We start from the raw sequence: 15,555 nt of genomic DNA, 5'->3' as shown, positions 1-15,555 counted from the left end.
GAGCAGCCAAAATCTAGAAGCAAGTTATATAATTTCTCTGTGTTGTAGTTCCCTTCTGGCACTCTCTAAGCTTTCAACAACATCTTATTAACCATTCTTGCTGGGCCTTAGCTGTGATGTGGAGTATTAAGCCATGGGGCTCCATGCGTGGAGCAAAGTTGGGGAGAACTGCCTGAGGAATGGACCCACAGTCTAGCTCTAGGTAGATGGGTGGGGTGGCAAGCAACAGCCAGGAGTTTGTGATACATGTAGCAATTCCCTAAATATTCTCTATAATTCTTGGGTGGTTGGTTGACACGGCAGAAGCTTGGTAAATCGGTAGTTAAGGAAGAATTTGTTCCTGATTAATAATCTGCAAACAAAACTTCCCATTTAAAAAGATGTGGGGCTCCCCTTGGAGAAGGCAGACTGGCCCTTAGAACCCTCATCTTGGTTCTGTTTAGAGCGTCCTGTTATTTCCAGCACTAGTTGGATGAGGCTGTGGATGATTCTTCTTTCAAACCATGACTTCAGAGCTGGGATCCAGGACGTCTGCCAAATTTTTCCTTGCGGTGGATTCTTCTTTGGCATAGCACATGTCACGGTGATTGACTGAGGAAGAAGGCAAGGTGTCTTCCCTCTCAATGTCAAAAGATACGCAGTGTGTGATTGTGCAGAGTGTCCCCGCTACAGAGGCATCGTCAAAGAGGGGCTGAGGGCGGTGACTGAGCACATGATAGGTACGAAGTAAGTCAAAGCCAAATTGAGACCACTGAAAGCCAAACACAAAAAAGCGGCGGCAGAGAAATCAGATCCGGGAAATAGGTTTACCTAGCAACACAGCTGGTGTGAAGGAAGATTCCTCCAAGCAACGTGGACGAGAACAGCGGGGCCTATTCAAGTACATTCTGACTCATCAGATTTCTACGTGGAGCCACAGATGTGTTTAATTTTATACATTGAGACCGATTTGCACACTGTGAGCGTGCACGAACCCAGCTGCCTGAGCCACATAAGCACGGTAGATATGAAAAGAGTGAGTGGGAGACCCTAGCTGCCATTCTGAGGGCTCTCTTTGCTCTCGCCGGTTTCCTGATTCCACGGCCGCAAGACAAGACTCAGCCCCGCGGCTTTCATCTGGGGTTGTGGCCCCGTCACCCATCATTCACCACTCCCCACTTTTTTTCTGAATTCTGGAACGCTTTTTTGGGTAGCTGGGACTTTTTTCAGAGTCTGGGTGTAATTATCACAAAACAGCCTCTGACTGTGGGGGGGGTGGGGTGGGGTGGGGAAAAGGACCTTGGACCACGTAGGAGAGGAGAGCTAACCAGTCCTGCACCCAAAACTGTAATTAGAGCAATTCTGATGTCATCGTTAATCATGCCGATTTATGTTTTGAAAGGAAACCAAATGATGAATATAATGATTATTTCTGTTTCTGCTTCCCCCTCTGTTTCCCCTAAAAAATTGGCAATAGCACTAAAGTCAAATTAAACATCTGTTTGAAAAATAAGCCGGAGCACTGATGACAGCTGCCCTGGACTTACAAATGTACCACAGCTGTCAAACTCTAAATTAACAAGATTTTCATTTATGAATAGCATAGAACTCGGATATAAAGGAGCTTTTTCTCCTATTTTCCTGGCTTCCAGGGGCTGTTAAATGTGAAATCTTCGGGAAATGCCCAAGGAAAAATGGAGCTGAAATCAGCTGGTAATAATCAATCGTGGAAGGAGCAGGGGACGTTCTTTCTTCTTATATCATCTCATTTCTTCATCGGCTTTAGGTTGAGTGTTGTCTGTGGCGAGCAGGCTTGCAGGGAGGCTAAGGATTCGGAGACAATTCTCTACCTGGCAGTTGAAAGTGAATGGTGATGGTGCTGTGGGCCTCTGGGGGAGGACTGTCTTCTTCTCTGGCACCAAGGACACTGGCTTGTCCTTCAGCATTGTCTGCGTCGTCAGAGGGCTCCAGCCCCTGCTTCTTCCGGTTCCAGTAACGAACACCCAGGTACACGTGACTTGCTTACACCGCAGTCCCATACTGGGTGCAAAAGATCTAAGCAAGCCATCTTGGCGACAGGGTAAAATATGTTCACCTTTTTCACCCTTTCTTCATGATCCCGAAAGATAAAGGAGGCATGCAACCATTTCTTTGTCCCTTTCTACCCTTGTCCCAGAGTCCTCACCGTCCTTCCCAAGGATGGGGTGAGGCTCAGCAGTGGAGCAAGACATCTAGAGACTAAATACGTGCGGGTGTGATACCGTAGTGTACTTTTTCACCGTTGCCCAAATGTTTCTATTTTTATCCTTCGATTATTTCATGTCAAAAATGTCCACAGGGATAAACAAATTGGGGTAGACACATTTAATGGGACATTACACAGATATTTAAAGGAACGAACTGCCAATACATGCTGCGATATGGATGAACCTCAAAAACACTTCGCTCAGTGGAAAAAGCCAGACGCAAAAGGCCACATACTGTACGAAATATCAATCGGCAAAGGCAGATTGGTGGTAGCCAGGGGCTGTGGGCAGGAGAATCGGGAGAAGCTGCTTAATGGGTGAGGGGTTTACTCTGGAGCAGTAGAAATGCTGTGGAACCAGACAGGAGTGGAGGTTGCACAACATTGTGTACTAAATGCCACTGAACTGGTGGCTTTAAGATGTTTAATTTTAGGGCGCCTGGGTGGATCCGTCAGTTCAGCATCTGACCCTTGATTTCAGCTCAGGTCATGATCTCAATTTGGTTCGTGGGTTCCAGCCCCATGTCAGGCTCTGTACTGTCCCTGTCTGTGCAGAGCCTCCTTGGGATTCTATCTCCATCTCTCTCTGCCCCTCCTCCACTCTTGCGGGTGCTCCCTCATTCTCTGTCTCTCTCTCTCTCAGAATAAAAATAAATTAAAAAAACAAAGACAAAACTTTAATTTAAAAAAATGGTTATTTTTAGGGGTGCCTGGGTGGCTCAGTCAGTTGATTGTCGGACTCATGATTTTGGCTCAGGTCATGACCCCAGGGTCACGGGATGGAGCCCTAGGTCCGGCTCTGCACTCACAGCAAGGAGCCTGCTTGGGATTTTCTCTCTCCCTCCCTCTCTCTGTCCCTCCCCTGCTTACACACACACACTCTCTCTCTCAAAATAAATAAATAAACGTTAAAAAAATAAAATGGTTGGGGCGCCAGGGTGGCTCAGTCGGTTAAGCGTCCGACTTCAGCTCAGGTCGTGATCTCACGGTTTGTGAGTTTGAGCCCCGCGTCAGGCTCTGTGCTGACAGCTCAGAGCCTGGAACCCGCTTCCGATTCTGTGTCTGTCCCTCTCTCTCTCTCTCTCTCTCTGCTCCCCCCCCCCCCACTCATGCTCTCTCTCTCCTTCAAAATAAATAAACATTAAAAAAAATTTTTTTTTTTAATTTTTTTTTTTCAACGTTTTTTATTTATTTTTGGGACAGAGAGAGACAGAGCATGAACGGGGGAGGGGCAGAGAGAGAGGGAGACACAGAATCGGAAACAGGCTCCAGGCTCCCAGCCATCAGCCCAGAGCCTGACGCGGGGCTCGAACTCACGGACCACGAGATCGTGACCTGGCTGAAGTCGGACGCTTAACCGACTGCGCCACCCAGGCGCCCCTAAAAAAAATTTTTTTTAAATAAAATGGTTAATTTCATGTTATGTGAATTTAATCTTAATTTTTAAAAATGTCCACAGGGTCAAAACACCGTGCATTGAGCCCACCACGACCAGGGTAGGGAACATACCAGAAGCTGCTGCTCTATCAGTGGGGAACGACTGGAAGTGGTCTTGCTGTGGGGCCCTGGGCCCTGGTGCACGACAGAGGCAGACGGGACTCTCACCCCCCGGGCCCCTCATAGTGTAGGCACATTCTGTGGAACAGTGCTTGCACCCGAGCTCAGCAGCCCACACTTCCTATTTACTGCATGCCAGTTCCTCCCCTGGGGGCTGGATCCTGCACCTGGGACTCCAGCTGCTGAATGAAACTCTGCTGGCATTGCACTGCTCCCCTGGAACCACGCCACTGCTGGCCTCGCAGGAACTCCTTGCATCTGGATTCTACCAGTCGGATGGTAGGTCTCAGGGCATCTAAATCTTCCTAGGCCAAGCACATGTTGCCCTTTTAGCCATGGCCTTGGTCTTTCCAAGTGCTCTCCCAGAACTAGCCACTTCAACAGGCTCAGGGCTTCCCAGCTCCTTTCTGTCCACTCCTTGCTTCCTCCCCCGGTTGGCATGGCTGAGGTCCTGGCCAGCCTCATGGGAGAGCCACCCTGACTCACAACAAAGGAGCCTGTGGTTCTTCTCAATACCTAATGCCAGAAAAACTGTGGGGGAAGCTGCACCCCAGATCCTCCTAACGCTGCCAGCTTCCTCTAAATCATACACAGTCATCTCATGTGGGTTTCCTCTGTTATTTCCTTCCAAGATAAAAAGGTTTGGTGAGCTCTGTGAAGTTCCAAAGTATTATGAGCGTTCGCTAATTCCTCCTTAAGACCCAGCCTCTCTTCCCACGAATAAGCCTTCCTCTTGCCAGATCTCAGGGTTTGTTTCCATTTTCTAAATGGCAATTAGTTTCCTCCCTTGGGAACAACATCTTTCCCCTGCCTCAAACCACCGCCCCCCCCCAACAGACAATCCTCTACCCCCTGGTTTACAGGAGGGGCTCTGCACTCACAGACCTCATAGACCAACTGAGGCAAAAGGCGGAGGGGAGGTGGAGAGTGATCAAACTCAGTCAGGGTAGTTCAGTGGTGTTTAGTTAACAACAAAGGTTTTGTGTCACACGGAAGTGGGTTTAAGTCCCCCCTTCATCACCCAACTGCTTTATTACTCTGGATGTAAACTCTCTAAACCTTGGCTCTCTCATCAACAAAATGGGAAAGCCCTACAGAGAAAAGAGAGATAGGCTTTTAGGAGAATTAAGTGAGATAAGGCACGCTGCACACCCAGTGCTTGGTGAGGGATATAAGCTACTCACATTGTCAGGCACACTAATCGATGCATCGGGCACCTGTGTATGCCTGCCTCTTCACATCCCTCCTGTCCCAACTCTGATCCCAATGACCATCATGACGGTGACCAGCTCTGCCCTACTGTAATTGCAAGATGCACACTTCGTCTGCGTGGTACATCTCTTGATTCCTGTCCCAGAGCTTCTCAGGTGCTGCAGTATGTGTTCGCAATCTGATTAATTCTAACATGTGCGCAACCCAGAAGTGCGTGAGGGAGTTAATGCTTGTGGGGCCAACCTTGACCAATGGAAGATGGAAGCCAATGGATAGTGGCTTTCCCCACTATCCTTGGGTGCACTGTTCTGAGACATGAGTCACAAGGCTTCACAAAGGTCCCGGTGGGATCAAGTACCAGTTGCCTACACTGATGGCCAAGTTAATAACACTTGACTGAATCATGCCTTCCCTACCGTCCCTCTCCCCTGCCCCTTGGGATCACTTCCCAAATAAACTACCCGCAAAAAAAGCCTTTGTCTCAGCTGGGCTTTTAGGAGGACCTGGGACAGGAATCAACTGTTACTAAGTTGTTAGCACTGGGGGTATGCATTAGAGCAGGGGTCAGTACACTTCTTCTATAAAGCGCCAGAGAAAAAATATTTGGCTGTCGCACCTTCTCAATTCTGTTGCAGTAGCATGAAAGCTGCCCTCAACAATACGTAAATGGATGAACATGGCTGTGTTCCAATAAATCTTTATTCACAAAAACAGGCAGGGGGCTGGATTTGACCTATGGGCTGTGATTTGCCAACGCCTGCACTAGGGCCACAGAAAGGAGTAAAATAGATCCCTCCATGAGGCTCAGTCTCCTGTGGAGAGGAGAAGCACATAGAAATGAGTCTGTAAAGGTGACTGAAACAAGTCACGAAGGGCCTTGGACACCATGCTAAGGTATTTTGACTTTATTCTCTGGCAATGGGTAACATTGAATAAGTTCTCAGATCCGGAAATAGGTTATTTCACTGGCAAGCAATGTGTTGCTTCTTTTTAACATTTATGTGCAACCCAGTCCTGCCACAGGGCTACCTCCTCTGTGCACTTGGAGTGACACTTTCGTTACTAAACTTCCCACCGTAGATTGTATTGACAGGGCAAAGCTCCCTTATCGACACCCCCAAGGCCAAGTGTATTTCAGAATTCGGAATATTTTTGGATTTCAGAAAGACAATGCAATTCAAATTCCATATATTTTGTAACATTCCTATCAGGGTCTGGATATCCAACTCATTGATATTTACACTAAAAGACTATAAACAACTTCAAGTCAGTTCAGGACAGGTTCGGGCCCTAAAGGGAGTTAAAAAAAAAAACTCTTTGGGAGTTTAGAGATTTTTGGCTTTCAAAACTGCAGATTAAAGATTGTGAACCTGATTTGTTTCGTGTTTCACTCCTAGGACCGCGACCTGCTCAAAGACGGCCTCTGAGTCCTTCGAGCCTACACACAGGAGGTGCTCAATAAATGTTACCAAGAGAATGGGCAGACGGGAATGGCTGGAGCACGGGGTTCATGGAAGTGCAGGAAGAGGCTGGTCAGGGACTCTGGTAAAGGACATGGGGAGACTTAAATGCTCTGATTAAAATTCTGGACTTTATCTTGTAGGTGATAGAGAGCCCCGTTCAGCTTTGGTAGGTACGTGATATGACTCAGCTGTATACGAGGACAGCAAGACTTATCCCAGAGGAAGGAGCGGAGGGCAAGGAACCATAGTGAGCAATTAGGTGGTTCCTGTAATACTGTGGTGAGAAGAGTCTGTGGATAAGGCAATGAATATGAAGCACACGGTAGGCAGAAGAGGCAGATTTGGCAACTAATGGTTTTGGAGATGAGCTTGATCCAGTAGCACCAATCTTAGAGGGTAGAGTTCCGATCACAGACTCCGGAGCCCAGATCTTCTGTTTAAATCCCAGCTCTGTCACGTACCCTGTGACGGTGGGCAAGTTATTTACTCTCTCCTGTGCGTCGGCTTCCTCTGGTAGTATCTGGTCCATAGGGTGGCTGTGAGGACTACATACGTATTTGTAACGCACCTAGAACAGGGCTTGGCTCTTGCCTATTGAGTACTAACTACCTGCATTGTTTCAAAAGGCTGAATTCCCCAAATGGCTCATCAAGTAACCATCTCCCCAGGAGCAAGAGGACCCACATCTCGGACCCTCCCCAAAAGTTATGAATGGGTGTCAGAAATCCAATTATAAATGCATGTAATAAAGGTTACAAACATACGAAAAGAGAGGTGGGGCGCCTGGGTGGCTCAGTCGGTTAAGCGTCCGACTTCAGCTCAGGTCACGATCTCACGGTCCGTGAGTTCGAGCCCCGCGTCGGGCTCTGGGCTGATGATGGCCCAGAGCCTGGAGCCTGCTTCCGATTCTGTGTCTCCCTCTCTCTCTGACCCTCCCCCGTTCATGCTCTGCCTCTCTCTGTCTCAAAAATAAATAAACATTAAAAAAGAAAAAATTTAAAAAAGAAAAGAGAGGATCACTTCAGGGGATAAAATTTTCGTCAGATTTAAGGGGACAAGATTTCCCTCTGGTGGGGTCTGCACACATCTGTTCTGTTCACAGGGGGCCTTTTCTTTCAATCAGTTGCTCCTTCGCTATAATGTTTACAGCATTCCGGCAGCATGATGGCCTGCCAGGGCAACTTTAAGTGCTGGGTCATTCGTTTGTAGGGAAAAGGCTATAAGGAGGTCTGCCTGGAAAGCCTGTAATTTAGAAATGCTCAAATCTTTGCATCCAAATGGAAAATGGAAATGGTGTCAGGTTTGTGCCAAAAGGAAAGTCATAATTGCTGTGTGCTTCCCTTCCTGCCCTCCTGGGCAAAGGAACACTAGTAACCAAGCAGGCTTCCGAGCTGTCATCTACAGACATTTAGCAAACTCTGCAGCTTATTCTACCAGGAATATTAACCAAACACTGCAACACAAATGTTCCTTTTGCAAGCAAGCGTTCTGCAACCAAGTCAGAATCTCCCCTTTCATCTGCCCTGAGCTTTGTTGCCAGACTTAAATGTCCTTACTAACTCTTTAATGAACTTTCCCCCCAGCCTGTCAGTCCACCATTTAATAACCACTAATGGCTCCCTTGTTCCTCTTGAATCAAATTCAATCTCTTTATCTTGACACTGGAAGACCTCCGTGATTCAGCAATGGATATTGGCCCCCGAAGACCTTCTAATCTCACTGGGTCTGTCTCTCGGGCTGCCGTGTTTATGCTCACCTCCAGATTCTCACCTCAATTTCACCAGGGCCACCCCTTGGGCCGGAATAGCCTTGTGCATTTAGCCAAAGCCTACTCTAGCCTTTAAGATAGAAACTAACCCTTCCTGGAAACTCTGGTGCTCCCCTTATTCCATTCCTCACTCATCTTCTTTCTAACCACATTTTACTGTCCCCAGTTCATGTTTGTCTGGGGCTTGCTAACCTTTGCATATGTATTTTTTTTATACCACAACTAGAGTGAAAATATCTTGGAAGTTAGGATCATTGTTGATAACCTGAGCCCTTCTCAATGCTAGTATACTCTAGTTGGCCAGTTTCCCAAATGCTGCCTCCTACATGAAAGAGGAAGAAACTTTCTCAGGGAGATAGAGTCCTTCTCAACTTGATTAAAGCATCAATTTGGAGCCCGTACTTCATGTCATACTTAAAAGTAACATATAATAGTATTCCCATTAAAGGCGGGAATAAGCATGAACAGCACTATTTAGTAGTCTAATAGAGGTGATAGATAATAAACTAAAACATGAAAAGGAAATACAAGGTATACTCATTCATTATTTCCCAAAAGAATGAAAGAACAAGCCATAAGAACTATCGAGAGAGTTCAACAGTGTCCAAATCCAAACTCGGGGTACGAGAATGAGTGGCTCTCTTAAACACAGGCAATTAATGATTAGGAAGTGTCACAGGAAAAAAGAGCCCACTCACAAAGGCAACAAGACTACCTATGAGGAGAAAGCCACACAAAAAAATGGAATCTCAATGAAGAAAAATCAGTGTACTTTACTGAAGGATATAAAAGATCTGAATAAATAGGGGATATTCCATACTTCTGACTGGGAAAACATATTGTAGGGATGCTGACATTTCCCACACTAAACTATTAATTCAATGCAACACCATTCAAAATCCCAATATAAGTTTTATTGAACTAAAACAAACTTATTCTACGATTCGTCTGGAATTATGAATCTGCTTGAATGGCCATGAACGTTTTGAACTAGAAGATTAATGAGCAATGACTTGCTATCAAAACATAAAATAAAATTATGCTATAAAATGGTGTGGGTTTTGCACAGAAATAGATAAGATCAGCAGAACAGAACGGACCTGTGTAAAGATTTATATTTGATGAAGCAGTATTTCACACAATTAGGGGAAAGGACAAACTATTCAATAAACGGAGGTGGGACAACTAATCAGTCATTTTGGGAAACATAGGTAAATTTTGATTTCCCATCTGTGCGGGATATCTTTGATTTGCTGCTCTAGATACCCTCTCAAACAAACAAACAAACAAACATACAAAAACAAACAAACAAACAAAAACCAAGAGAAAGGAAGAACATGGGGCTTTGGAATGCAACGGACATGTGACTCAAGAAACTTCCTTCATTTCCTGGGACTTCCTCTGTCAAATGAGGGTAGTTTGTTCTGAAGATTATATCTGATAAAACGTGCTAGCTGTGCTGCCGAGTTACTGGTACCTAGAAAGGACTCGCTGACCTTTTCTCTCTCTTCCATTTGGCCCATGAGAACTTCAAGGGCCAAGAGTATACCTCAGTTGTCTATCTATCGTAGACACGTGGGCGAATAGAAGCTCAGTTACATTTGCTGAAAGAACGAGCGACTGAACAAGCCACACTTGTTCACTGTTAATGGATAAACATATGTTCACATATGTTCATTGTTAACGGGTAAACAAGAGATGCCTTTCTGGCTTCTGCCAGGAAGACGAAACACTTCTGGTTTGTGAGAACAAGAAGTCAAAGAAAACCAGAGATCGGAGCCAGGAGGACAAGAAGGATAAGGATTTTCAGAGCAGGAAGACTCATCACATAAATCTCATGTTTTCCAATGTTCTTCAGAGCCCCAGGCTCTGCAGAGTAACCGGGCAGCCATGGGCCAGAGTGTGGGAACCAAAAAGCCACGCTGGGAACTGAGTCTCCAGAGTGAGACACTGAAAGTGCTCATGGACAAAAGTCAGGTCATATGTGACCACACAATAGAACTCTAACCCCAACCTCTGTAGCAACCGGCCTGGGAAGCCAAACCACAATCCCTGTCGTGACATTTGGTACTTGTCAATGACCACCAGCTCCTCTAATTTTTGCCCCCACTGCCTCCTCTATTTCCAACTCAGGACCAACCAGAGAAAGCCAAACATGCTTTCCAAACCAATCACATAAGATGTTCTGCTTTTAGTTAGCCTGCTTCCAACTTCCCCATGTTAATACCCCACCCTCCATTCAGAACACACCAGCAGTCTGCCCTTTTTTCCCCCTATAAAGCTTTCCTCTGCCAGTCTCTGAATCTCTGCCAAAGGCTAGTGATGGCGGCCGACTCCCTTGCTATATAGAGAGCACTGGATAAGTAGCCCCGATTTGTTCTCATTTCAGTGGCCTTTATTTCCACAGGCCTTCTCCCATATTCCAACTAGATATTAGATACATGTTCTATACTGGGGTTTGTATATAAGGTTTTATTTTGAAAAGTTCTACTGCTCATTGTGTTTTTTTAAAAATTCACTGATATAGATTAGTGCCAAGAGACAAACGTCTCAAGGAATCTGAGTAAGAATGTTCAGTTTGCATTAAAGTAAGACACAAGTGATATATAGACAGATGGCAGCAAAGGGAAGCCAGACAAAAACAGGGCAGGGCCTGGGCAATGGACAGAGGCTTCCAGAGACCTCTGTAGGCTTTTTTTCCGTAAACCAGGCACAGCTGAGTCCAGGAGATATAGGGGCTGGACTGTCTAGTTGGAACACCTCTTTACCAGCCACTCCTCAGAGGTGGGCTGGAATTAACCACAGTTGTAAGACTGTAGAAATGTCCACCTGCCAGAAGTGTAGACAAATGAACCAAATACATAAATAAGGCCCTAGGAGGACTCAAATAAGAGGAAGACGATTGGGGAGGTCCTAGCCCCTTACCTCCATGGGAAAATGGCTTCTTAGATTCTGGGACTGGAGCCCTGTCTACCTATGACAATTTGCCTGCCTGAAATCCTAAAATTCTCAGGATCACTCTATAAAGTTTTAAAATCTATTTAAAATAGGTTACGGCTGCATTTGCCCAACTTGTGAATGTTAATATATGTCTCAGAAAAAAAGGAGTCAAATAAGTTTGGGAAACGCTGGTGAAACCAAGTTAAACAGATATCGTTTTAGTAGGACTTTGCAAAACCTTAAATATGCTAATATATGTAGTGAATCTATATAAAGCATTTTCCAAACTTATTTAACTGTAGAAATTGGTTTCCTGCCCACTTATTTACATCTCCCTGAACATCATTCTATGGCATACCATTTTGGAGACACAGGTTTGAGATAATGCTACCTTTCAAAGGAAAACCACCAGCTGGTTAAGTTAATATCTCTTAAAATGCATCGCAACTCACCAAAGGGAGGATCAGGAGACCAGAGAGGAAGTGGCCCAAGAGGACAATTTTGAGGGAAGGAGGAAGAAGACAAAATTATAAAGCAGGGCCAGAGGCCAAGGAGGTTACAGTTGGGTCTCAGGTCAGCCTACCACAATTTAAGGACAGTAGGTGTTAAATTCCAGATGGAGGAAGTCAAAGATTATGCTCATCTGGTTTGTAATTTTCCTTAACCAACCCTAGTATCGATATCTCGAGAAGATGGAGAGCGGCCATGAGAATCATTGAACTAGATAAAAATGGAGATTCAGGTGAATGGTTGTGTTTATAGCATTTCATCAGTGATGGCCCTTGGCCATCTAAGATAACTAAGGGCAGAGAGATGATGCAACTCATCTGATGCCCCAGCAAAGCCACTGTTCTTTCTGCAGTCACACCTTGAAGTCTTCGATAGACCATAGGGAAGGAGAGTGAAGTGTGACAAGCATCCCTCGTTTACTTACTTTAGAATCACACAGCCTGTTCCTGCTGGTGGCGCAATCCAGAACACCTGGATCCTTGTCCTCCTCCGTGGGGTGCTTTCGGTGACCGCGACGGGGCAATTACTCATAAACTGTGTTTCTTCTTCATCTATGATCTGTGGAAAACCAGTGGAAAATAAACACATTAAAATGCAATGTCACTTCGGGAGGGCTCTTAAGTTTTGGAGTTGACACTTCCTTAATTTTATTTTTAAACCTGTCATTTTGTGTTAGCAGCTCTATATCCCCAGACACCAGAATAGTGCCTGGCATAGAGTCCCAGTCAATGCTTGTTGAATTAACATGAGGGCAGGGATTTGGCACATGTTCCCTGCTCTCTGGGACCAGGATCTTGTGTCAGCACTTTGAGAAACAGACCACTAGGTGATGATCTTGCTTAGTTCGCTAAGATAAGCTGGGTCCCACTTCAAGGAAGCAGGAAGAAGAGGGGGAGGAGGAAGAAGAGGAAGGAATAATCCAAAGCCAACACCCTCTGAATAGCTAACATTTGCAATTCAGCTACAGTTTTATAAGGTGAAATCAAAATGCTAGAAGAAAACACCCCTTTGGAGGAAGTACACCGAAGTACTTAAACTCTCTCTAAGCTTCATGGCACTATTTACTTTGTGGTCTCTACTTTCCTAGTTTGTGCATTGTATCGGTGTTCTCCCAAGTTAACCTTCAAGGTTTCCTTGGACACTGCAAAAAAACCTGGTAGCCACTTCCATTCCCCAAGACTCAGCATATCTCCTGCTTGCTTCTGGGTCTGCTGCCGAGACTTGCCTATCCCTCTAGTACTGTTATAGACTGTTAGACCTGGAGGGATCTCTTGAGGGAAATCATCTAAATTCAGTTGGTCTTTCGTGCCAACTCCAATCGACTGGCAGGAGCTATGTCATGAGTAGTGCTAATAACAATAATCGATAACATTTATGGAGTGTTTAGTATGTGCTAGATACGATCTGAATTACTCATTTAATCTTCAAATGCAATTTAATAAGATAATATCTGTATTGTATTTATTTTACTTTTAAAAATTCATATTCCTTTTAGGACACCAGGCAAAAAAAAAAAAAAAAAATGAAGTCACTCAAGCTCCTTAGTTCATCATATATTTTTATCACTGGACAAAGCAAAGGCAATCTCCTATTTTATTCATCTTTACATTCTTTTTTTTTTTAATTTTTTTTTAACGTTTATTTATTTTTGAGACAGAGAGAGATAGAGCATGAATGGGGGAGGGTCAGAGAGAGGGAGACACAGAATCTGAAACAGGCTCCAGGCTCTGAGCTGTCAGCACAGAGCCCGACACGGGGCTCGAACTCACATACCACGAGATCGTGACCTGAGCCGAAGTCGGAGGCTTAACCAACTGAGCCACCCAGGCGCCCCTCACTGGTGTCCCCCACTATCTGAAAGTACAGCATACCTATGAAACCGTTTGTAAGCTGACATGGCATAAACTAAAGAAGCAGTTACCATTAATTTATGTGGAAAATTTTTTGAGCGTTCCCAGACCCCAAAAATAACGTCTCTAAGGCTCTTCTGACACCTTGAGGCACATCTTGCTAACAGATGCACACAACAAATCAAGAGGAAACACAGATGCTCACAGATACAGTTCAAAGCCGTGGGGCTTGATGCGGGGATGCTGAGCACCGTTCCGGGGGAAGGAGGTTGGCCAGGCCACTCTCGCTGCTCAGGGGTGCACTGCCTCCGAACAGCTCACTGCCCAACAAATGCTGCATGCTATTTTCACTTCTTGCCTTTTTTCACGAAAGTGAAAACCGTCTGTGGACCTCCCTCAGTTGGTGAAAACACACACTAGAGTAGGTCTTGTGTAAAAGCGGGGTGGTAGAAAGCGAACTTTCAAAAAGTGGGAATGCCCGTATGCCACTGTTACCGTATGTGAACGTAATTCGTTGCTTCTGACTGCTGCCTAGAATTCCACTGCATGCACAGACCACATTTTACTTATCCATTTTCCCAGTGAGGAGCAGTCAGCTGACTTCCAGATCTTTACCTCCACAAACATGCTGCAATGAAGACCTTCACGCTGCTCTGCTTGGGAACCCACATGAGAGTTTCTTACCAATATAAACCATGGAGTGGGATTGCAAAGCTATTGGGTTGTGGATATAAACATATTAATTTCACTAAGTACTGCAAGACCGTTGTACAGAATGTCTACACCATTCATTCTATTAGCTAGTCACAAGTGTTCCCGTTTTCCCATATCCTCACCAGTACTTAGGATTATTGGGCTTTCTAATTGTTTCTCATCTGATGGATGTAAAGTGGTATCTTGTTTTCATTTAATGCTAGCAACTTTGAGCAGCTCTTCACAAATTTATCAGGTTTCTCCTTCTGTGAATTGCCTCATCAGAATTTTTGCTGGTGGATTTTCCGGTCTTTTTCTTGCTGATTTGTAGTACTTTCTAGATATGAATCCCCAATCATTTACAAATATCTTTCTGTCACCCAGCTGTTAATCTTACTTTTGGAATTTTTCACTTAATAGACATAACTTGCATCTAGTCAAATTTACCAATTTCTCTTCTATGGCTTGCACTTTTGTGGTCTTGCCTGAGACCACAGAGATATTTTCCAATATTTTTTTCCGTTGGCTTTATAACTTTACCTTCCGTGTTTTGGTTTTCAATGCATTTAGATTTTATTTTTTAATATGATGGAATAGGGCTCCAACTCCACTTTTTCCACACTATGAACTAATTTAAAAAATTAGCACATTTATTTATTTATTTATTTATTTATTTATTTATTTATTTATTTTAGAGAGAGTGAGAGAGCGAACAGGGAAGAGGGGCAGAGGGTAGAAAGAGAGAATCTCAAGCAGGCTCCATGCTTAGCATAGACCCGAGGCGGGGCTCTATCCCAAGACTCTGGGATCATGACCCTAGCCAAAATTAAGAGTCAGATGCTTAACCAAGTCTCCCAGGCGTCCCTAAACTTAATTTAAAAAAAAAATTTTTTAACATTTATTCATTTTTTGAGAGACAGAGACAGAGCGTGAGCAGGGGAGGGGGAGGGGCAGAGAGAGAAGGAGACACAGAATCCCAAGCAGGCTCCAGGCTCTGAACCGAGAGCACAGGGCCTGATGCGGGGCTCGAACTCACAAACCGTGAGATCATGACCTGAGCCGAAGTCAGACGTTTAACTGACTGAGCCACCCAGGTGCCCCTAACCTTAATTTTTGAAGAGCAGTTTTAGGTTTCCAACAAAATTGAGGAGGAAGTCCAGAGTTCCTATAGACTCCCTGTCCTCACACATGAACAACTTTCTGTATTACCAATATCTGACACCAGAGCGGTACATTTGTTATAACTGATGAACCTACACTGACACATCATCAGCACTCAAAGTCCAGAGTTTACATGAGGGTTCACTCTTGGTGCTGTATATTCTATGGGTTTTGAAA

At 44.8% G+C, this 15,555-nt stretch overlaps 1 protein-coding gene across 1 annotated transcript in view; it reads right to left on the bottom strand.

The window, feature by feature from the left end:
• Positions 1-15,555, bottom strand: part of SPON1 (spondin 1) — a 261,395-nt gene that overhangs the window by 175,668 nt on the left and 70,172 nt on the right. Inside the window, 1 exon segment of the mRNA XM_030331303.2 lies at positions 12,099-12,232. Coding sequence (XP_030187163.1) covers positions 12,099-12,232 — 134 coding nt within the window.

This window comes from Lynx canadensis, chromosome D1, assembly GCF_007474595.2.
Source record: "Lynx canadensis isolate LIC74 chromosome D1, mLynCan4.pri.v2, whole genome shotgun sequence".
NCBI lineage: Eukaryota > Metazoa > Chordata > Mammalia > Carnivora > Felidae > Lynx > Lynx canadensis.
Note: the sequence above shows the minus strand (reverse complement) of the source record. Positions and strands in the feature narration are given on the sequence as shown.